The sequence below is a fragment of the Nomascus leucogenys genome, chromosome 5, assembly GCF_006542625.1.
Source record: "Nomascus leucogenys isolate Asia chromosome 5, Asia_NLE_v1, whole genome shotgun sequence".
Classification (NCBI taxonomy): domain Eukaryota; kingdom Metazoa; phylum Chordata; class Mammalia; order Primates; family Hylobatidae; genus Nomascus; species Nomascus leucogenys.
The window spans coordinates 120,525,488-120,550,750 of NC_044385.1; the positions used below are offsets into that span (position 1 = coordinate 120,525,488).

Consider the following 25,263-nt stretch of genomic DNA (forward strand, 5'->3'; position numbering starts at 1 on the left):
AGGTGTTTTTATTTCACAAAAATATTTATGCTGTGTACTGTATATATAGTATTTAAATGTAACTCTTCAGTATACTTATGTAACTTTCTATAAAGAATGCACTTCTAATGAATAATATTAGTACAATGTACAATCAATCACCAGTTGTTACAAAGTTTTAATGTAAAGTTATTTTTTAAAAGTAACTAGAGAAACGTGCCTTTGCTTTTGCCACAGTTAATTCTTCTTCCTTGTTTATACAGTATTACCACAGAGCTATATATAGATATCTATAGATATCTATCTATAGATATCTATAGATATATATCACAACCTGAACAAAGGTGCATCAAAATACTGTAGATAAAGATATAGGCTGGGCGTGGTGGCTTACTCCTGTAATCCCAGCACTTTGGGAGGCTGAGGTGAGTGGATCACCTGAGGTCAAGAGTTCAAGACCAGCCTGGCCAACATGGTGAAACCCCATATCTACCAAATATCTACCAAAAAATAAAATTAGCCAGGCGTGGTAGCACACACCTATTGTCCAAGCTACTGTGGAGGAGTCTGAGATGGGAGAATTGCTTGAACCTGGAAGGCAAAGTTTGCAGTGAGCAGAGATCACACCACTGCACTCCAGCCTGGGTGACAGAGCGAGACCCTGTCTCAAAAAAAAGAAAGAAAGAAAAGAAAACCTAGTGTCCCCTCTCTCCTGAGCTTCCTGATGCTCACATCTAAAAAACAGTCACAATTTCTCTGGTACCTGGGTTGGAGACCAGGTTTATCATAAAACCAGGAATAAAGTTATTTAAATGAGTAGTCTCCACAGCTGGGAATCTTACAGACCACTCAAAATGTCTAAAAGAATTTTGGGGAAAGGAAACTAAGTTTGTCTACCTTTAATTCTAAAGACACAAGGGGTAAGAAAAAAAAGGCTAGTACCACAATTTCTGAAAGGTTTATATCTAAAATATTATAGGCTCATATTAAATGAGCATTATATGACTTTCTAGAGGGAGATGGGTGGGCACTAGATGACAATCTATTATTAGAGACTTAGTGATAGATATGGTTTGGCTGTGTCCCCATCCAAATCTCATCTTGAACTGTAGCTTCCATAATCCCTACATGTTGTGGGAGGGACCCAGTGGGAGGTAACTGAATCATGGGGTTGGGTTTTTCCTGTGGTATTCTCGTGATAGTGAATCAGTCACCTGAGATCTGATGACTTTATAAACAGCAGTTCCCTTGAACATGTTCTCTTGCCTGCCGCCATGTAAGACATGCCTTTGCTCCTCCTTTGACTTCCACCATGTGAGGCCTCCCCAGCCATGTGAAACTGTGAGTCCATTAAATCTATTTTCTTTTTTCTTTTTTTTTGTTTTGAGACAGAGTGTGTCACCCAGGCTGGAGTGCAGTGGTGTGATTTTGGCTCACTGCAACCCAAGTTCGAGTGATTCTCCTGCCTCAGCCTCCCAAGTAGCTGGGACTACAGGTACCCTGCTCATGCTCGGCATCTCTCTTCCTGTGGAAATGCCACTTGGTTCCCTTCTGGAGACCTGGTACCTGTTCCTCCTCCATACAATGTGCCCCTCCCTCAACCTGCCCCCATATCTTCTTTGCATGGCTGTTTCCTTATTTTTCAACTCAACGTCACCTCCTCTTTGACCATGCTGGTCCAGTCATTAGCAAACACTTTCCTTTGCTGAACACACTAGCACTATACCAACTTAGATTATTTATGTTTATTAGTCTGTTTATTATCGACCTCCTGCACTAGAATGCCAATTCCTGGAAGCTGATACCCAGTTAAATGCTCCATGCTCTAGATCCTGGAAAAGTACTTGGCATACAGGAGGTGTCCAAGAAATACTGATTGTCTCAATGACTATGAGTGAGGTTTAAACGAGATGGGGCAAGTGAAATATGCTCAGAGCAGTGCTCAGCCTGGTGTTATATGATCCCTTCTTTTTTATAGGACCTAGAGATGGTTTTATTACAGAATGGAGTGGTAAAGAAAAGCATCACTAATGAGAAAGAGAGACTTTCGCTGGTCCTTAAAGGATGAAGAATTAGAAGGGTACATTTGAGGGTGAGCCACAGGTGTGCAAACACACACACACACACACACACACGGGCGCCAACAGTCTGGCATGCACATAGTTTCTTTCCAAAAGTTAAAAGAGAGACTAGATTTAAGGGCCAGAAAATTTGAATTTTGCTCTCTGTATGTCCTTTGTAGCCACAAATCAAAGGTAAGCAAAGCAAAACAAGTCTATTTAGTTATTTATTCTAATATATGGCTGCACTGTGAGAAGAGGGGTTGAGTCCTCACTCTAGCATTAGGTGTTGCATGGCCAGTCTTGGAGGAAGCCATAATTGAACTTAAAGTGAAAGAGCTAGGATTGGAAATTTGTCTCATGCTGAGACCTTAACCATTCTCTCCTACAGTATCCCTTCTATTTAAGTCTTATCACACAGCATGGCAACTGCTTTCTATCTGTCCCTCCCAATAGAGTAAACTCATAGAAGAAGGGAATTCAATTTCACTTAGCCCCGTATCTCCAAGCCCAACATGGGGCCTAGTATACCCGAGATACTCAATAAATGCTTCTCAGGTGGATGAAGATAAAGGCTCTATCTTTTCCATCTCTGCATACTCAGCATATAGTAGGAGCTCAATAAAAAGCTGGTGGGAAAAAAATAAAAAGGAAGACATGTAATAAGAATGAGGCATATTGGCCAGGCACGGTGGCTCACGCCTGTAATCCCAGCAGTTTTGGAGGCCGAGACGGGCAGATCACTTGAGGTCAGGAGTTCGAGACCAGCCTGGCCAACGTGGTGAAACCCCATCTCTACTAAAAACACAAAAATTAGCTAGGTGTGGTGGTGGGTGCCTGTAATCTCAGCTACTCAGGAGGCTGAGGCAGGAGAATTGTTTGAACCCGGGAGGCAGAGGTTGCAGTGAGCCAAGATCGCCCCACTGCACTCCAGCCTGGGTGATAGAGCAAGATTCTGTCTCAAAAAAACAAAAAAACAAACAAAAAAGAATGAGATATATTGAAAAGAATTACAAATTATTTTCACAAGTCACATATTTGTAATAGAAATGTTTTCCTTTTGGGAGAAAGTTTGAGATATTCCCAAATAAATCCAGTTGTAAATATAGTCACAAAACACCATATCTGCCCATCAAATACTACAAATAAATTTGTACTATTAAAATTGTTGAAAACTACCGATTCCAAATCATTAATATTAAATTTCTAATTAAAATGCTAATAAGATATTATAAACACAAATATTATAGATAGGGTACCTATTAATCCAATTATCGTTTTAAGAAAATGGAAGAAGAGATTCATGATGCTGGCATTGGTGCTGATATTAGGAAGTAATCAAGCACTTCCGGCCCGGCGCGGTGGCTCACGTCTGTAATCCCAGCACTTTGGGAGGCTGAGGCAGGAGGATCATTTGAGGTCAGAAATTAGAGACCAGCCTGGGCAAAATGGTGAAACTCCGCCTCTACTAAAATTACAAAACTTAGCTGGCCGTGGTGGTGCACACTTGTAGTCCCAGCTACTTGGGAGGCTGAAGCATGAGAATTGCTTGAACCCGGGAGGTGGAGGCTGCAGTGAGCTGAGATTGCGCCACTGCACTCCAGCCTGGGCTTCAGAGCAAGACCCTGTCTCAGAAAAAAAAAAAAAAAAAAAAAAAAAAGGAAGTAATCAAGCACTTTAAAATGTGAATGTTGACTATTACCTTTGTGTTTTTGTTTGTTGATTTATGTAAACATATTGTTTTGAATGCCAAATTCCTATTCAAAGAACATGAGTTCTAGATGAAGATCTTTATGTTATTCGTATTTCAATTCTTTATGAAAACAAGATATTCAGTTTTAACCTGTGAAGAGCCATTCTATGTTCATAAATGACTTGGCTTTAGATATATTGTAGATGTTCAAAGCTGTTAGAATTTTTGAAAAAGCAAACAAGAAAAACATGTTTGAACAACCCTTTATAAGCCAGATGTGCACTGCCAGCCTTGGCTAAATTATCTGATTAGCCCATGGCAACCTTGAGGTAACTTGCAGACTGTTCATTTGTATTCTATAAGTTATTTATTTCCAGTGATATATTTATATCTTATGATATATTCAAAAACTTCCCTTAATTCTGGCTTTCCTTCCAAAAGGCCTAATCAAAATCCTCACCTTTCTTTATTCACTACTGTTGCACACCTGAGCCAATTTGAGTTCCAAAGTGACACATTACCCTCACTGCCCCTCTGGGTTTCTTCCCTTAATACAGGACAGCGAATGACACCCACTTTTAAATTACTGGTGTCACTGTTCCCATTTGCAATGAATGCCAACAGCTAACTATATAAAAACAAATGAAAACTCGCAAACACAAATATTTTGTTGAAGTCCAAAAATCAAAGTTAGGTTAATTGCCTCTATCTGGCCAGCAAATCTGGTCACATGTAAACCAGAATTTCCTTATCTCAGCAATTTCATCAGGAGAGTAATAAAATCTGTGCATGGTTTCAGACTTGCTTCTACAGAGCCTACATTCTACACATCAAGCCACAAGCAGAGGGTTCTCCTCTCAGATCTACCCCTCCAGTCTTCAGCAAACTCAACTGGAAACAGTTCAGTTCTGACCCAATGGTCCACGGTTCCAGACTCCCACTTACAAAACCAATAAAACGATCACCATCATACAGAAAACGTAATCAAACATGAATGCTCTGGATTAAAAAGGTCACATGAGGCCGGGTGCAGTGGCTCACGCCTGTAATCCCACCACTCTGGGAGGCCGAGGTGGGTGGATCACCTGAGGTTAGGAGTTCGAGACTAGCCTGAGCAACATGGCAAAACCCTGTCTCTACTAAAAATACAAAAATTAGCTTAGAGTGGTGGCAGTCATCTGTAATCACAGCTACTCAGGAGGCTGAGGCATGAGAATTGTTTGAACCTGGGGGGCGAAGGTTGCAGTGAGCTGAGATAGTACCATTGTACTCTAGCCTGGGTAACAGAGTGAGACCATCTCAAAAAAAAAAAAAAAAAAAAAAAAAGTCACATGGATAAATGCAACTACATTATTTATTTCTATAGCTATTTGATTTTAAATCTCAGCTTTAGTAAGAATAACAACTCAGCAGTCTTAGTCTGAACATTCTGGTAAGTGCAAAATTTCAACTCCCTCTTCATGAAGATACCTAACTTTGCTGTGGATTTTAATCTTCATTCTATTTGTTACTATACATCCTGCCAAAGTTCTTTCTGGCTCAAGAATACCATCCGTAGTTGGTTCAGATGATACATAGTTCCCCTGTAGGTCAGTCAGCTAGATAACACCAAGGGTAACATCTTGACAAAGAAATTCCCAGTTTTTTTAAACTCAATTGTTTCAGTCAATCTCAGCTGCTGGGTTGAGAAGGCCCCACTTTCTGTGAGTTTCTCTGGGCTTAGGAGGAACTGCTAGTCACTGTGATTATTACCCACTGAACCTGATGAAAGCCATCAAAATCCAGGGCCTCTGATGTCAGCAGCATGTTTATTACCCATAGAACCTGATGACAGCCACAAAACCCAGGGCCCCGATGTCCGAAGCATGTTTTGCTAATGATATTAAACACAAAGTCATCCAGGAAATTTCCTACTATCTGAATTTTGAAAGGGGCTAAACAAACCCTGTAGAAGAATTGATGCAGTAGACAAGAGGCCTAAAAGTCAACTCCATTTCAGATGCCCATGCAATGGAGAAGGCTACTATTCACACAGATAAGATCATGCTTCCTGTATGGCTCACCCGACTGGTACTAGAAATAAATTTTAAAAATTTATCACAGAACTGACTCAAAGTAGACAAAATTTCCTTTGCAAAACAAAACACCTCCCTCCTTCCCCCCTAAAAGATCAACGACTTTAAGCAAAGCCATGAGGTGAACAAAGCTAACTGTCATTTTGACCTTGCTTTGCTTTAATTCAGGAGACTACTTAGAAATGTACCGAGCAACCCCCTTCATTCGGCTCAGCTAGCAGAGCTAATAGGCTTCTAATTAATTTCCAGAAGATTGCTGTTATAACTAACAGGTTTTAAACATTTGGTTGATTGGGGAAAATGAATTGAATATAATGTATTTGATTTGGAAAATTAGTTTTCATTCTATGTGCTTACCATAATAGTGTTTATTTTAAGTTTACATGATTCCATTAAGAGTCCCAGAACAGCACTGGGCTGTTTTCATCCTTACAGAGGCCTAGGCAACTTAAAAAAAAAAAAAAAAAATTACACTTAGATTTTTGTTGGCCTTTATTTGAGGGCAGGTTAAATGCATTTTTTTGGGTGTGTGGCTTTAATAAAAATTTTCACTTCCTAATATAGCAACAGGCCCAAATACTTCAAAATGATCCTGGCGATACCTCAGTCAAAAGCCCACTCATCGAATGCAAATCCCTGGGAGAAAGGCTTGGCACACAAAGTAAGATGAACCAGTTACCGCATTGTTTACCACGTTTCACTTGATTCTTCCTGACAACCATTTAAACAATGAATGTTGGGAAATGTCCCTCAAAGAATCAACAACAATGGCAGGGACCAGAGCTTTTATATTTAGCTAATACTATTTTTAAAAGGAGAAAATATTTCTTCCTGAAGGGATTATGGGAAGCCTTATTAAAGACACCTGCAAACAAAACAAGTGACAATAGATCTTTATCATAATTGATAACTGAGTTATCCTTTAGATAAAACTCCTTTCTTGGAGACAATAACATTAGGATTTAACCTGTGCTGTAGATTCAAGAAATCAGCTAATTGGGGCCAGTAGGATTCCACAATGTTAAGTTTACCAAGATAATAAAGGGGATAATAAAAAACGCCCTTTTCTCTCTGGTTAAATAGAAGTACAACGAGACTGGAATTTTCCCTCCTCATGCTGCTAAGAAATGTTTTATATTGACATCAAGTAGCATCCATCCCTCTCCCTCCATATGTGAGACAAAGCACACAAGGGATTCTAATTATGACCGCTCACTCTGCTAAGCACATAGTGGGCCAGCCAGCTTCGGAAGCTCAACCTCTGCCTAGCTTGCAGTTGCAAAGAAACAGAAACTTTCACAAAATCTTCTCGAGGTAATTAACAATCCCTGTCAAAACGTGTACAGACAATAATCTGCATTCTATGAAAACCGGGCAACTCTTTTAGTGACGGCTTCTGAGGGATAAATAATATAGCTAAACCCAGGAGGGCACATTTTAAAAATGTTTGCAAAAGAAAAAAAAAAAATCAGAGGTCCTTGTTTGCAGTAAAAATAATCCACCTGTGAGCCTCAGCTTACTTCACCTCGGTAAACAGTGGATGCCTTCGCCCATGGGCTATACTGTTTGCAGTCACATGCTCATTTGCTGCCTTGCTGTGTGACGAACAGGAATTCCTATAAGCATTTCAAGCCTGATTTTTCTTACATAGCTAATTTTCCAAATTAAGTAATTTTGGTTCCGTTTATAACAGTGGCTCCAGAGGAGATCTAAAGCATCTGAGCATTGAGAAAAAAGCAGGGGTAGGGGGACCACAGGATCAACCCAAAATTGCAGACCCCAACTATAGTATTTCTATTTAATGGCCTTAAATTCAGCTAATGATTAGAACTATTGTAAGTTGGCACTTAGAAAAAGTCAAAGAGGTTCAAATTTCATAAAGTGTTAGCAACAGCAGCTGAGATTTTGGAATATGTATAGCTTTTAATAGATGCATTTCCAAAATAAACACTTGGGGAAAAGTAAGTGCCCCAGCTTGAACCACTGACAAGTAGACAAAATTAAACAACAGGAAAAAATAAAACCACATGAGCAACAGTACTGAATAAGGAGATGAGAGATGAGATGACCCAACATTATTCTTTAGAGCCTCAAGTTCACAAACAAAAGCAATGCTTTACAGAAGGTATTTCTGTTGGATTGTTGGCTTTTTTTTTTTTTTTAAAGACAGCTTAAGACTTAGAGCAATCAACGTGTGAAAACAAAAAAGACATTTTCTGAGTTGACTTTGATCCTGTACTCAAATTGGCTTAGATATCCTTGCCTTTAAAGGCTTTGTATCCACAATAACTGCTCTCTATTGTCCTCGTTAATAAAGTATTATTTTCACCTTATTATTACTAATCTTTTCTTTGTAAGTAACCACACCTGGTTCTAGCCAAAAAAAAAAAAAGTGCCTAAGTATTTGCCCTTTGTGGTAATACAATGCATAATTTAGTTAATCTAGGCTATCTTTCCGTGAGAGGTGATTGTTTCTATATTATGAAATGTGTTCACAGTAAAGCAAAATCCACGCCAGATACCTAGAGGCAGACGGAGAGCCACTTACCAAGCATGAAGCTGCTTCAAACTAACCCTGACACGACTGTATAGCCACTCCCACACACAAGGTATTACTCACGCCAACTTAGCCTCTGAATTATAACCGCACCTTTCTTTTACAAACATGGCCTTTTATTAAGTTAACATTACACACAGCCAGGCTGAGAGTCCCACCCACAGACCCCATGAAAAGGGCTTGAAAAAATAGGAACTTCCGTTTTCCATTTGATATCCTGACATTACTCTCAACGTTACCTGGATGAAATCTAAAAACGTCAGCGGCAGCAAATCATCCAAGTGTCCAATGTCTTTGGAGAAACGATTTAAAATTCTTCCTGCAAGAACAGGATATGAAAAATTACTCATTTCCCCAGATAGACCCTTTAGGAGAAACAATTCACAAACAAATCAAAACAATATTTTAAATGCATACGTATTTAATATATTATGCATTCATATGAAATAAGCCGATGTCAGTGGTAAAGAAAAAGAAAATAGGACGATACCTAAAGAGAAACAAAAATATCATCAAATGGCAGCGGGCAGGGAGTTGAAATGTGGCCCTGATTTTAAAAGAATTAAGGGAAAAAAATCTTGTGACAGTATCAGGAGGGATTGGTGGGTTCTAGAATGTTCCCTCCTTTTAGGACCAAATCTAGGACTTCAATCCAAGTGCAAAGTAGGTAGATGAATGTACATAAATTGATCCTAATTATTTCACTAATTTTGCTTTGTCAGAATTTCTTTTGCTAAGTGGTATATTTTTTATATAAACATAATGATAACCTCTGTATTTTTTTTTTCCCAGCCTGCTTGACTATACCTCACATTTTTGGGGAAACTTGGGATCCTATCATTTTCCAGGCTGTGAGTTTACTACTGGCAAACAAGTTGTCATTTTCAGATGTGCAAACAGTATGACAAAAACAGGCTTAGTCTTATCTAAGAACACAAGAGGAAATTATGCAGGAAAACAGAAATATTATTTAATGATTGAAGATCACTGCTTAGCACTGACTTCATTTCCCCTGTCGAGTAGAATCCAAGAAAACAGTATGTCATAAAGGCATCAGAAACAGATCAAACCTGGTTTCTAATAAATATCTATTCTTTCAAATTATTTCCTTCAAAAAAATGTAAGCTATACACACACAGCCTGTGTGGATGTAGGTGACCCCTGAGAAGTGTGTGTGTGTCTAGGCCTCTGAACTTCTTTTCTAATCAATGCTTCTGGAAGCCCTGCTTACAGATGAGATGTGCGGCCTCCTAGGGTTTGTCAGGACTGACTTCGTCCTGGGGCCTTTATACCAGGCCACAAGTGGACCGTGAATGGTCAGAGGCTGTGGACGAAGCTGCCTCCTGCTGCTGAGGCTAATGCAGCCTCTGCAGTTCTCCTGAGGCATCCAGCTGGCCAAGAAGCACAGGGTGTACAAGTTGGAGCTGCACCTCAATTTTCCTGTCTCAGGCTTCGGACATGCAGACTCCAGAAAGCATCATTCAGTGACACCTTTGGCAGGCCCAGTGACAACTTTTCTGAGCCTCTAATAACACCTCCTTTAGAGGGTTGTCCTAGGGATTAAATGGGCTCATGCCTGTTAAAAAAAAAAAAAAAAAAAAAAAAAAAAAAGCCCAGGCACAATGCCAGGTACTTTTTCATGGCTGCTAAAAAACCACCAAAAAGGTGTGATGACGACTATGACCCACAGGTTCTGTAGCATGCCACCGGGGAGGAAGCTCAACTTTTCAAATGCAGGTCCTGATGCAGTGGCCCTGGGGAGGAGCTGGAGCCTCAATTTCCAACCAGCTCCCGGGGGCCCTTCTGCTGTTTGCCAGACCATGCTATGCAGGGCGAGAGGTCAGGCTACTATTTTATCGGCTGTACTTAAGAAACATTAAAGTTACATGAGTATTTTTCCGACAGATACTTATGGGTTTTGTTTGTTGTCTTTCTTATCTCAATGTATCAATACCAGAAAAAAGAAAATATAAGTTAAAAAATTAAAGACATAATTATTAAAATATGAATTGTTTCTTAAATGGAAAAGTTAACATAGGCAATATTCAGAAACATTGCAAGTACGGTTCAGCTTTTAAAAAGTTGAAAGCAATATTCAAATAAAAAAAAAAAAGATAGGCCAGGTATAGGGCTCACACCTATAATCCCAGTATTTCTGAAGGCAGAGGTGGGAGGATTGCTTGAGCCCAGCAGGTCAAGACCAGCCTGAGCAACATAGCAAGACCTCATCTCTACGAAAAAGAAAAGAAGAAAAAAAGATAAAAAGGCTACATAAATGAGTAGTACGTGAAAACCAACCCCTTATCTTGACCATTTGGGAGCATCTTAAAATCTGAAAGACTCATGGTTGGAAAACAGCATAAAATACAAGGAAAACAAAAACAACTGAGAAAGCCCACCTCCTCACACAGCTATACCAACAACTGAACAGAATGTCAAAGATCAGCTGAAATCAAAACTCTTATCAACAATGATCTGAGTGTAGAAAGTATAAGATTAGAAGGTTCAATAGTTACTTCCTTGTTCTAAGAAACAATTCAAAGACCGGTGTTTGCGAAAAGAATAAAAGTTTAAATTTTTTTTTTTTGAGATGGAGTCTCACTCTGTTGCCCAGGCTGGAGGAGATCTCAGCTCACTGCAACCTCCGCCTCTCGGGTTCAAGCGATTCTCCTGCCTCAGCCTCCCGCGTAGCTGAGATACAGGCACATGCCACCATGACCAGCTAATTTCTGTATTTTTAGTAGAGACGGGGTTTCACCATGTTGGTCAGGCTGGTCTCAAGCTCCTGACCTCAGGTGATCCACCCACCTCGGCCTCCCAAAGTGCTGCGATTACAGGTGTGAGCCATAGCACCTGGCCAGAATATTTTCATCTGCCTTCGCAGTAAACTGTCATAATCAGAGCTGTGATGTCAAGTTCACAGTCTCACATTCATTTTCCCAGAGGTCTCCAAATCACTTATGATAAATTCCCTCCATGCACATGCCACACCTCTTCATCCAAATGACATCTGGCCCCTGCTGGAGCATCTCCAGGGATGTCGAGAGAAGAGGAGTCACTGTTTCCTGAGGAGACCCAATCTATTTTCGGACTGTTCTGTTAGACAAGGCTTGCTTACATTAAACCGAATCTTGCCTTCCGGGAACATCCAACCATTGCTGCTGATTCTGCCCTTACAACCATACAAAGTGAATCGAATTTCTATTGACAGGGCAGCTCTTCAACTACTTGAAGAAAGTTAATCACAAGTTTTCCAGACTTCTCACAGGCACCTATCCCTTGGGTACCTCAATTATCTCTCATAACACACAGGGTCCCATGTTGGCCATTGCCTCAGCACATAGGTAGCCAGCCTCTCTGAATGCCTGGTACCCAGGATTAAAACCAATACCCTAGGTATTATCTGCATATCTCAGGGTCAGGATATATCCCATGACTAAGCCCACAATCACAGTAAATTCCTGCAGCCACATCACATTTTGGACTCACATTTAATGTAAATCCACATCACTCCAATCCTGCATGATGGCACAGGTAGATTTTTGCGAGCTGGACAATAAACAACTATTGAGAGTGCATCCCCATGGACCCCAAAATTCAATTTCTAAGAAGTATCTCAAGGCATTAATAAGTGCATCAAAGATGGTCAATGTGGCATTATTTGGCAAATCAGAAGCAGGAAACAACCAAAATATCTGAAAAGGGTCTATAATAAGTTATGAGCACATTAAAATTTTCCTCTGAGAGAGAGAGAGCTCCTTTGAAGTCATAACATCACAGACAGAGTCAGGTTCCTCCTAACTTTTTTCCACAAGATAGAATATTATAAAAGGTGTTAATGAACTTTTTGTCAAAATACAAATTCATAAACAACTCTATTTTACAAACTGATTCTAGAATCTAATCTGAAGTTAAAGTCACCTCCGGAATTCTGATACCTCTCCCATAACTAAGACTTCTCAATTCCCTTATAACCAAACTACAATCTAAAACTTGTAAGTTCCCATGTCTACTGTGAGCCCCATTCTTTTTTGTAACAAAAAAGTACATTTAAATATGAAAATATTGAGGCATATTTGCATTGACACATATTTTACATCTCACAAAACTCACCCATTTCAGGTATCCAATTCAATGGATTTTAGTAACTTTACTGAGTGATGCAGTCATTACCAAAAATAAGTTTCAAGACATTTTTATGCCCCCACTAAGATCCCTCATGCCACTCACAGTGCCTCCCTATGCCCACCCCAGCCTCAAGCAACTACTTTCTGCCTCTTTGCTTTTTCAGTATCTTTCATGGAAAAGGAATCACACAATATGTGATCTCCTGTGTCTGGCTTCCTTCCCGTATCTCAAGTTTTTGAGGTTCACCCATGATGTAGCGTGTGCCACTCATTCCTTCCTGGTGAGCCCATTCTGTACCACAAAAATGGTCCTAGGTATCAACAAAAAAGACCCCATTAGGTCATGCCACATCTGACCTTGAAGGTAAAAGTGGACGTGTTTAATGAAGTCTTCAATATTGTAAACTTCTTTATAGGTATCCACACATATAGCTTCACTGATGGTTCTGAAAGCTAATACTTTTGATAAGAATTGGCCTTTGAGCCAGGCGCGGTAGCTCATGCCTATAATCCCAGCACTTTGGGAGGCCGAGGCAGGTGGATCACGAGGTCAGGAGTTCAAGACCAGCCTGGCCAAGATGGTGAAACCCTGTCTCTACTAAAAATACAAAAAACTTAGGTGAGCGTGGTGGTGGGCGCCTATAATTCCAGCTACATGGGAGGCTGAGGCAGAGAATTGCTTGAGCTCAGGAGGCAGAGGTTGCAGTGAGCCAAGATGATGCCACTGCACTCCAGGCTGGGTGACAGAGTGAGACTCCATCTCAAAAAAGAAAGAAAGAAAGAAAGAAAGAAAGAAAGAAAGAAAGAAAGAAAGAAAGAAAGAAAGAAAGAAAGAGAAAGAAAGAAAGAATTGGCCTCAGATATTCCTGCAGAGAATTGGAAGCTGGAAGTACAGAGAAAGGGTGGACTCTCAGGTACCCATAGTTGATGGTAGGTGGAGTGTGCAAAGGGCAAAGGTAGGATGGGGGAACCACCATCTTGAGATGTGAGAAGTAGAATGTAAATCCAAGCAGTCCGTCCCAAAGAGCAGAGTCTATCAAATGGTTTTGAGAGAATTGACCTGTGCACTCCAGGTACAATGTGGTGCCACATGGCGGGGCACAGACTGGTCCAGAGTACAGGCTGTTGGGTGGAGCCTGGAGACAGTTGCTAGGCTGAGAAGGATGACAGCATCCATGACACTGTGGTCTGGTAGGGGAGGAAGCCATTTGAGGAGATGGGCCAGCCTGGACATCCTGCATCACTCTGCTTAGACCAAAATGAGAACCAAACAGGAGCTCTAGAAGTCCAGTATTTCGGTACATCTCATCAGAACAAGCCATCAACATGGCAGAGGCTCACAGAAGGCATGAAAGAGAAAATGAGGCAGGGACAAGACATGAGGTACTTGTCCTCTTCGGAGGCTCAGTAGCAACAGGACTCAGCAATACAGGGCAACTCACCCAACCTATATTGACACTCAAATTCCTGACCTATAAAATGGAGCTGATAATATTTGCCTGCAGTACTTCACAGGGCCAAAGATCACCAGGATAAAAGAGATCATGATTATGAAGGGATTCTCTAAATTCTAGAGTAGCTCACATGGGTGAGGTGTTCTTTGCATTATTATTGTAGGATTATAGAGCTTAAATGGGTGTGAAGGATCCCCAGCGCTAATAACATTCAAACTTTATGGGTTTTTTTTTTGTTTTTTTGGTTTTTTTGAGAAAAGGTCTCACTCTGTTGCCCAGGCTGGAGTATAGTAGGACAATCAAGGCTCACTGCAGCCTTGACCTCCCTGGGCTCAATTGATCCTCCTGCTTCGCCTCCCAAGTAGCTGGGACCTCCGGTGCACCACCATGCCTGGCTAATTTTTAAATTTTTTTGTAGAAATAAGGTTTTGCCATGTTGCCCAGGTTGGTCTCGAACTCTTGAGGCTCAAGCAAATCCGCTCACCTCGGCCTCCCAAAGTGCTGAGAATACAGGCATGAGTCACAGCACCCAGCCTCAAACCTTGTCTTATGAAGATTCTGAGACTCTGCCTTGAAGAATCTTAAAGAATGAGACAGAGGATGAAGAGGCGGCCAAGCATACCCAACCCCAGACACCTCATCTCCTCCCTTCGCTGCCCTTCCCCTCTCAAACATAGGGCCTTACATCCATTGGGACCTTCACATAGAGATTGCCTCTGAAGAAAGGTTTCTGCAGGCAACAGAAATGTTCACAGCGCTTTGTAGACCAAACTCTTCACGTTAGAGATGCGAAGACAAAAGCCAATCTTGCTCAAGGTGATGCAGTGTTTCGTAACGGGGTGGGAACTCTCTGCCAAGCCATTCTGGGATTTCCATACAGCAGAGAGAAGAGGAATGAGAAACCCCACTCTTCAGGGCAACTTCCTTCAATATCCTTTGCTTCCTCTGATTTTTTTCTAAAGATAAATCTGTTGACCATTTTTTCCTTTTTCTGATTCTCTTCTCGAACTTTGCTCACTTTCATTTCAAAGATTTCCTGTTTGCTTATGCATCCCAAATCTTATCTGTACTCCTGATCTCCCAGCCCAGGGCTTACTCAGACACTCAGTTATCCCACAAAACATCTTAAGCTCATCTAAATAAACAGAATCCTTTGAAATTGGCCCACAACAACCCACGCCTAACTTCTCAAACCCTACCTTAGACCTATGCCTAAACATACAGCATGAAAACTTGTAAGTCATTTTTGACTTATCTTTATTTTACATAATTACCAGCATGTCTTTACTTTTCATTTAAAATAATCTCATTTACATCCTTATTCATTCATCTGTCAAATCAAAGCCATTAAGTTTTTAGAAACAGTGAGGAGAGAAGAGGTAGAAGAGAGGTCTCTTCCTAACCTCCCCTCCATTCCTCCTGGCCATGTGTCCTTGTTCCCATCAGGGGACCTTCTCTGTCTTCCATCCACCTGTCATGAAGGTCCTCGGTCCCTGCTTGCCTCCACCTACCAGGATCTCAGCCATAGCCCTTTCTCCTCCATGAAACTCTTGCTGACAAATGTAGCTCTCACGAACCTGCCACTAATGCGAGTGCCTTTATCTATACTGGACCAGCTATGGATAACTGTGCTGCTTTTCTCAGAAACCCTCCACAGCTAGTGAAGCTAACCCCGACTCTACCAAAAATACAAAACTTAGCCGGGCGTGGAGGCACATGCCTGTAGTCCCAGGACTAGCTGCCAATCATTCAGGTTTCCACTCCCAATGACTGTAAGTCTGTGAAAGAAATGAAAATATGAAGCAGAAGCACAATCCAAAGGAAAGATGAGAGGCAAAGGGAAGACAGGCTTGGGCCCATGCATAAGCTCTATGACAATGGCTCCCAGCTGCAGCTTGCAGGAAGGTCAGCCTTGCTTCAGCACCCCGGTGCCCTGCTTCCTTCCCATCAACCCCTCCTCATCCACAATAAGTTGAGTAGATTCCACTCCCAGCAACCCAAAAGCTTTGACTAGAACAATACCACACGTCCAACGAGAGAATGAGTGTCTAAAATTAGATGGAGAAATGATGAATTTTGTAAACTGAAATTTCCAAATGGCTAACTATCCTGTTAATTATCAAAGACCTTATTTAAAAAAAAAACTAAGTTGTTTTGGCCAAATCTTTTTCATGCGGATTATAGACTTCTTACTTCTTAAACAAAAGACACACAGCATAAAGATATCTTTTCTTGGTCGGGCACCATGGCTCATGCCTATAATCCCAGCACTTTGGAAGGTCGAGGTGTGTGGCTCACTTGAGGTCAGGAGTGTGAGACCAGCCTGACCAACATGGAGAAAACCCGTCTCTACTAAAAATACAAAAATTAGCTTGCTATGGTGGTGCATGCTTGTAATCCCAGCTACTCAGGAGGCTGAGGTGGGAGAACCACTTGAACCTGTGAGGCGGAGGTTGCAGTGAGCAGAGATTGTGGCACTGCACTCCAGTCTGGGCGACAGGAGACTCCATCTCAGAAAAAAAAAAAAAAAAGACATAATTCCTTGACAACCCAGAACTAACATTTTGAGGATCATTATTCTGACATTTTCAATGTGGCAATGATCTTAGAAGGTCCTAGATTACTTGCATGTATCCCTATGCTCCCAACTACTGCGGTTTTGTATTATTCAGTTTTCAGCCAACAAAACCTGCCTTCTTACTTTGTGAAGAAGGAGGAAACGCTACAAACCGGTAGTTAAAACTGGGCCTGACATGAGATTCAATATACTATCAGCAAAGACATAGCAATATTCATGTTTTCAGGGTCAGTTTTTGGAAGCTTTGTTGGATGAGAGACTATTTCAGCTTACTTCCTGATTTCTCCTAGTCTGGATGTATTGTCAGAATACATCATAGCTTTAGTAGCTTAACTAGTTTTTGATACTAGTTTTCGATACAGTTGACCCTTGAACAACATGAATTTGAACTGTGGGAATCTACTTGTATGTAAATTTATTTCCACTCTGCCACCCCTGAGACAGCAAGGCCAACCCCTCCTCTTCCTCAGTGGACTCAGTGTGAAGATGAGGAGAAAGACCTTTATGATGATCCACTTCCACTTAATAAATAATAAATGCATTTTTCTTCCTCATGATTTTCTTAGTAAAATTTTCTTTTCTGTAGCTTACTTTATTGTCAGAATACAGTACATAATACGTATAACACACAAAATATGTGTTGATCAAGTATTCATGGCCTCCAGTCAACAGCAGGTTATTGGTGGTTAAGTTTTTGGGGAACTGAAAGTTATACTCAGATTTTCGACCATGTTTGCAGGGAAGGAGGGGTGCAGCGCAACTAATCCCCGTGTTCTTCTAGGGTCACCTGTTTAGCAGACTTAATCATATACCTTTTGTAAACAGGGACAAACCACTTTCCCACAGGATATAACAAAGTGCCCAGAGAGTGCTCAAACTGGGCATGCTAAGAACATACCGTAAATCCAGTCATTTTCCAACTATTTTTTAAAAATGGGAAACCTCGGCCGGGCGCAGTGGCTCACGCCTGTAATCCCAGCACTTTGGGAGGCCAAGGCGGGTGGATCACCTGAGGTCGGCAGTTGGAGACCAGCCTAGCCAACATGGTGAAACCTGGTCTCCGGGAAAAATACAAAAATTAGTCGGGTGTAGTGGCATGCACCTGTAATCTCAGCTACTTGGGAGGCTGAGGCATGAGAATCGCTTGAACCTAGGAGGCAGAGGTTGCAGTGAGCTGAGATCGCACCACTGCACTCCAGCCTGGTGACAGAGTGAGACTTTGCCTCAAAAAAAGTTAAATTAAAATTAAAATGGGAAACCTTCTGAATAGATGGAACTCTCATACAAAAACAAATCTATAAAACAGATACAAGAAAAGCAACCCTTGGGGAAGAGACACTATGAGGCCTGGAAACCACTCAAAGACCATCTTCCTACATGTTCCTCTGGGGGAAAAAATTGAAAAGATTTGGCCGGGCATGGTGGCTCCCACCTGTAATCCCAGCACTTTGGGAGGCTGAGGCAGGTGGCTCACTGGAGGTCAGGAGTTTGAGACCAGCTTGGCCAACATGGTGAAATCCCATCTCTACTAAAATACAAAAAATTAGCCAGGCATGATGGCTAATTTTGTAGCCACCTGTAATCCCAGCTACTCAGGAGGCTGAGGCAGAATTGGTTCATCCGAGGAGGCAGAGGTTTCAGTGAGCCAAGACCATACCATTGCTCTCCAGCCTGGGCGACAGTGAGATGCCATCTCAAAAACAAAACAAAACAATTATTCCTTCTGTGTCAACAACCTATAAGCTAACCTTGTCATATTCACATATACAACTATTGCCCTTTTCAAGTCCCTTCTATACTTACAGAAGTTAAAGAATAGCTGGCTCCTTTCTACTCACACACATTAAATGGGAGCATCGGCAATCTTTGCACAGGGGACTGTTGTCTGTTTTGTCCCGTGCACTTTCCCCAGGGCCTGGGCCAATGCTTAGCATATATACTGAGTGAATAAATAAAACAAGCCCTTCCACTACAAATATTAAGTGGTCTGTTTCCAAATTTCAAGGCTCTAGTTGCAATGCTTGATTATTGCATTCAGTCTTTCTGGCAAGTGTTTTCCAATTTGGGAACATTCGTTGTCATGAAGCATCTGGCATGTCATCTTTGCCACTGTCTTTGCACTGCTGTTGAGCCAATTTATTTGTTTGTGCTCCTTTAAAGGGCATTTGAAATACGCAGTTACAGACTGAGTTTGGGTACAGCAACTTACAGAAGCCAACATGACGGCATGAAAGCATTATAGAAAGCAAAGAAATCCAACATTTCAGAAAAGGAAGAGAGCAGGAGAGGAGATAGCGGACCCCAGGTGCTGGGTTGGGGTTGGGGGTGAGGAGGGGACTTGACAGAGAAGGGAACAAGGGATGGAAGGACATGGAGGGGACAGAGACCACAGGAGGGTTGGACAGCAGGCAAGGCGAGCAGATAAGAAGCATGGCAGAACAGACAGGACAGCAAACAGATCACAGGCAGAGATAATAAGGGTATCACAGGTAACCAGAAGTGGAGGAAAAGTTCTGGCCTAGCCTTATTTAATTCCTCCGAAGCTAGGAACTCCTCCCAGAACTAAAAGGTGAAGTCATATAAGAGATATTTTATTTAAATGGTAGACTTAAAAGGGTGCATCTGGCCAAGTGCAATTAATGGATCCTGCCAGCGCCTTGGGGAGCCAAGGCGAGAGGCTTGCTTGAGCCCAAGAGTTTGAGGCTGCAGTGAGCTGTGACAGTGCCACTGCACTCCAGCCTGTGCAAGAGCAAGCAGGACCCTCTTCCTTAAAAAATAAAATAAAATAAAACAAAACAAAACAAAATAAAATTAAATTAAAAAATAAAATAAAACGAAATAAAATAAAGGTACACACTAACCCAGACCATTTTCTTAAGGCACCACATTTGGCACACAAGCCTAGAAGAGTGAACTCAACACTGTTGCGGAAGAGGACGATAGACAGACCCCCAGATAGAGAGACCCTCAAAGATCCCTTGTTGCTTGTCACAGCAAATATGGGATAAAGCACCTATAGTTGCTTGTCTTTCCTCTTCCTACCCCACCTGAATGCTTACATGGCAAAGAAAGACATAACTGTGGTTCCAGGTAGCAGGTCCCGGACATGACTCGTGCTCGCTCCAGTGGCAGCTGTGAGATAAAGGCAGGGAAAAGCAGTTTGATGGGGAAAGCCACAGGCAGACTCATGGATGCAGTGGGAGAGTGGTCCCAGTGGCAGGGCAGACACCTTACATTCTGAGAATTTTGTATCTCCTAGGAGTTAAGCTAGAATCAGGACTGCAGTAAATCAACAAGGGATTATAGTTGTCCTATAGTGAAGTAAAGGAATGTCTCTCTAAAATAATTATGTTGTGTTTTCAAAGTGTAGTTGTTTCTTACCTTTTCATATAATTACAACATATTTTTGAAAAAGTAATTTCCAGGTTTTATATTACATGACATGACAAATTGGAGAAAATGAGTTTCAAAAGTATGTATGTGTTCTTTCATTTTCTAATCAGATCCTTCTCATTTTTTTCCCCAACTGGAAGATGCTAGGTGAGACTGTCCACACTAAATGACTTATAAAAACCTAAATGGCTTCAAGGCAAAGGGCAACCTCATCATCTGTTTTCTACATCCAGCTTCAAGTTTTCCTTCCTCTGGGTAACAATAGTCTCTTAGTTTGTACTCATTCCTTTCTTGCTGCTCACCCATCAGGTAAGACACCTATAATCACTCATCAGAACCTGCTAATTAGAATGAAAATTTTACTTGTTTCATGACTTAAAATTCATGCTTGTTTGATGTCGCTCTGGAGTGTTTTTCGATTTTTTTGCGGGGGACGAAGTCTCATTCTGTTGCCCAGGCTAAAGCACACTAGCACGATCTCGGCTCACCGCAACCTCCACCTCCCAGATCCAGCAATTCTCCTGCCTCAGCCTCTCAAGTAGCTGGGAATATAGACGTGCACTGCCATACCCAGCACATTTTTGTATTTTTAGTAGAGGCGGGGTTTCACCATGTTGGCTGGGCTGGTCTCAAACTCCTGACGTCAGGTGATCCGCCCACCTCAGTCTCCCAAAGTGCTGGGATTACAGGCGTGAGCCACCACACCCAGCCCTCTCTGAGTGTCTTATGATCATACTGGTGGCAGGTTAACAGATACATGTAAGTGAGCACAGCATGTAGAGTGACACAACCCGACATGAGCACACACGCAGGTGGCAGAAATAAGAAAGCACGGACCATGCCCAAGGCAGGCGGCAATGAGGAAGGCACAACAGCAGGGGGGCATCACAAGCTGGTGGGAGTTACCAGGGTGAGGCAGGGTCAGCCCTTGTGGGAACAGGGCCTGAGAATTTGGAAAGAGGGGAGAGAATGTATTGATGAAGAATGTGGACTTTGATCAGGTGGAAGGAATGACATCCATCAGGACTGAGAGGCGGGAAAGGGTGAAGGGATGACAAATATTTGCCTAGTTGATGGGAAGAGCATGACCTAAGGTGTGCTGATAGGAGAGGACTTGGGTGTGGAATGGGAGTGGAAAAGGATCAGGTGTTGAGGGCCTCTGCTGAAAATTCCTTGTACTTATGGCTCTTCAAAGCCATATTTGTAAAGAGGAAGCATTTAGGAGGGGCACAAGTGCAGTTTGGAGAGATGGACGTTTTACACGTTTGACTTTGGCTGGAGAAAGTAGTCCACAGAAGACAGCCAAGAGATCGACTCGGCCTCTGCCTGTGTGCGCACAGACAGAGCCCACACTAACTCACCCCAGTGCCTTCCTCACTGCGAGCAGGCAACTGGACAAGATTTTTTCCTGAGGGTCATCTTGGTTCATTCACTCATGACTGGAGATGTCATCCCACTGCTGCCAGGCATGGTGGCTCAAGCCTATAATCCCAGCACTTGGGGAAACCAAGGGGAGAAGACTGTTTGAGCCCAGGAGTTTGAGGATACAGTGAGCTATGATCACGCTACTGCACTCCAGACTGGGCAAGGGAGCAAGAAATGCCCCCTTTCTTAAAAAAAAAAAAAAAGGCTGGGCACAGTGGCTCACGCCTGTAATTCCAGCACTTTGGGAGGCAGAGGTGGGGGGATCACCTGAGGCCAGGAATTCGAGACCAGCCTGGCCAACATGGTGAAACCCTGTCTCTACTAAAAATGCCAAAAAAAAAAAAAAAAAAAAAAGCCAGACATGGTGGTGTGTGCCTGTAGTCCCGGCTGCTCGGGAGGCTGAGGCAGAATTGCCTGAACCTGGGAGGCGGAAGCTGCAGTGAGCCGAAATCATACCACTGTACTCCAGGCCAGGTGACAGAGTGAGACTTGATCTCAAAATAATAATAATAATAATAATAATAATAATAATAATAATAATAAAAAGGTACATCCTAACCCAGGCCATTTTCTTAAGGCACCAAATTAGGCACACAAACCTAGAAGAATGAACTCAACACTGTGTTTGAAGACTACCCCACAGAGCACTAAATTAGTGCCAGAAACCGTATACATCACCTCAAAACTATGACACAGATACTGTTCCCATTTTATAGAAGATACAGTGGAGGCTTAGAGACAGTAAGAAATTAATTCCGGGATGCCCAGCTGTCAAGCATCCAGGCTGTGACTCATACCCAGCTCCTGGAGGTTCAGAAAGGTGTGCTCATGTCAACACCTCCATGACATCAAGCTACTTTACTGGACACATTTGCAAGTTCTATTAAATGTCTACTAATAAAAATGAGCCAACAGATTTCCAGGCAGGGCTGACACAAATGACGATGGCCAAAGCAGCCGCTGACAGCCCAGGCCTCTTCTGATTGGCTACTGCCTGCTGTACTGGGTGGTAAATACTTTGGCTATCACTCCTGCTTAGAAGGGTTTCAGGAACTCTCTCTTGGCTAATCATAATTAAGTAAAACATTTAAAATAACTCCACCTCAAGATTAAATTACGCAAGTTACTGGAGGCCGTAACTTGTAACAAGTAAATAAATGAATGAATGAATGAATGAATGAATGAGGACATGCAGCCTAATAAAAGGCAGAATTGATTAGGAAAGTCCAGGGGCTCCAGTTCTACCTCATTCCAGGCCTTAACACGTTGTGTGACCCAGGGCAAAGCCAAATCACTCATTGCCAGGAAGTATTGTAGGGGATTATCCTTGAAGCCGTTGAAAACACCTGATAAATTGCCTCAGGAAACCATTTTGCTATAGCAGCTATACATGCTTTGCTACAGCAAGTGATGATTATTTTACATTTGCTAAAAAGAAAAAAGTTAGGAAGACAGACCAGGCCATTTCCTTTACTCATGGATCTCAAGAATACACCAGGGAGGAGTGAACCTGGCCCAACCTCACGCAGCATCCGGGAGGTACAGATCCCCGGACAGCAACAGGTAGAAGGATCTCTAGGATGACTGCTCTCAAACACTGCATGGCCAATGAATGCCACAGTGTTTTCGCTTGGAAATGCACACGTGTGCAGTTTGCATATGATTTCAGGAGATTCCTAAACCAAGAACCACAGGACAGCAGAGCTCTCGTTAAGAATCTCTGATTCTAAGAGAATAAGAAATCACCAATCTCTTGACCTCTTCTGGGAATGCACCACTTCAACCCCTAAGACAGAGTTTTTACTGCTCCAGTATCCTGTCACTGTCGTTCATGGCTAAATGCTCATGGAATATCTCCAAAAGAGTGAGTATTGGAGGGGTAAAAACAAGGGCCTAGAAATACCCAGCGGTCTCCAAGAATGTGTTTCCACAGAGATGGTGGCAGCAACGCGTTATTTATAAAGCATTCACCTAGACAAGGAATTTCCACTTCCACAAACGCAAGTATCAAATTCAATCACTGAGATTACCTTGAATGGAAATTACCATTCAGTGTGCAAAATCAGCTCTATCTCTGATCCACATACAAGTATATGTAATACTCAAAAATAGGACAGCAAAACATTCAGTGTGAGGACGTGACTGAACTTGAAGACAATGGGCCCTCCCACTACCCACCCTATGTAAAGCAACCGAAGGTGTGCTGGAAACAGATCAACCAACACCCAAATGTGATCGTCAATTCCATCCCCGGCGCATCACTTTAATATCTGGGAACCGCCAACAGGTGTTACACCAAACTGTGTGCTAGGCTGTGTTCAATAAAAATGCATGAACTTTTGTTGCAATATATATATATAAGTACACCATTAAAAAGCAAGAATTTCTTCTTTAAAAATTCAGATAAAATTTTAAGAACTAGAAATATTACTATGATTCTTATAATTCTACCTAAGCTGTCAGTTATAAACAGCTTAAGATACACATTACCTCTTAGTCAAACCATCATCTTCATCTTAGGGGTAATGTTCACCTATCCAAACGCCCCACAACCCTCTGCAGTCCCATTCCTGCTCCTCTTCACACCGTGGCGTTCACCAGTCATTTCTAAATGCAGCAGCCAGTTTTTCCCTCATCCTCATTGCTCTTGACTTTTCCTGCAGCATCTGATGCTGTTCATCATCGTCTTTTCGAGATATTTATGTATGCTGGCTCCAGGGATATAAATTTATTTTTTTGAGACAGAGTCTCTCTCTGTTGCCCAGGCTAGAGTGCAGTAGCCTGATCTTGGCTCACTGCAACCTCTGCCTCCTGGGTTCAAGCGATTCTCCTGCCTCAGCCTCTCAAGTAGCTGGGATTACAGGTATGTGCCACCATGCCCAGCTAATTTTTGTATTTTTAGAGACAAGGTTTCTCCATGTTGGCCAGGCTGGTCTCGAACTCCTGGCCTCAAATGATCCACCCGCTTTGGCCTCCCAAAGTGCTGGGATTACAGGCGTGATCCACCGCACCTGGCCTGATTTTCTTTCTTTTAATATCTGCCTCTTTCCACCCCTGCTACCCTGCCTATCTGCTAAGTACAGGTGGTCTCCCCTTGCATCTAGAGGCTCCACCTCTTAGAACTCTATCCCCTCAGTGACGATCTCATGCCCTTATGGTGCTATTTTCTAAGGACAGTGACTCCCAACCCAGACTGTGCAATCATTGACTTTCTTCTGCCTTACTCCTACTGTGCCATGCATCCTGCTGGCTGACCTCTTCTCCATGCATGGCAATGCGTAACATGTTTCAATTGTGAACTAACTGAAGGAAACTTCAATAACTGTCACTGAACATGTTTAACACAGTCCAATAAATAACTTCAAAGGATTTCAACATGCAAAAAAAAAAAAGCTTTACAAACTTATGCTATAAGTTTGATTTTTTATATTCTAAGGAAAAGGTAAAATCCAGATTCTGTCTGAATTTTCGATCCTCAGGGATCTTCTGTGAGCTTCGGGGAGCTCACAGAAGTTGGCCTTGGTAGTAGCAGGGACTCCTGAGGGCTGAGCTGACCTCTCCAGCCCCATGCCTGTTCCTACATCAAATAACTTAATCAGAACACAAACTGTTCTTAGATTTCTGTGGAGGTAATTAAATAACAATTCGATGCCAATTAATCACAGTCAAATAAGAGTCTGTCAGAGAAGAACTCTATACACATTGGAGTCTATTTAATGGTCAAATACTTGGCAGGATCCTAGTTAAACAATGATTCATTAAACCTCCTGTGCCACACAATGGCTAGGCTAAACTCAGTGTGAAAGAATCGAAACTCTTTTGTTCTCCCATAAAAAGACATCAAATCTCTGTGCGTGATATTCTTTTCTCCATTACTTAGCAGCCTGCTCAATTGCATGATTCAGAATGTGTTCAGCTGCTC

General features: G+C 42.0%; 1 protein-coding gene across 3 annotated transcripts in view; it reads right to left on the minus strand.

Moving 5' to 3' along the window:
- Positions 1-25,263, minus strand: part of ABCC4 (ATP binding cassette subfamily C member 4) — a 319,962-nt gene that overhangs the window by 118,583 nt on the left and 176,116 nt on the right. For all 3 annotated transcript variants that reach the window (XM_030813558.1, XM_030813557.1, XM_030813556.1), the window contains one exon: positions 8,604-8,683. In XM_030813558.1, coding sequence (XP_030669418.1) covers positions 8,604-8,683 — 80 coding nt within the window. The remainder of the gene's footprint in view (positions 1-8,603; positions 8,684-25,263) is intronic.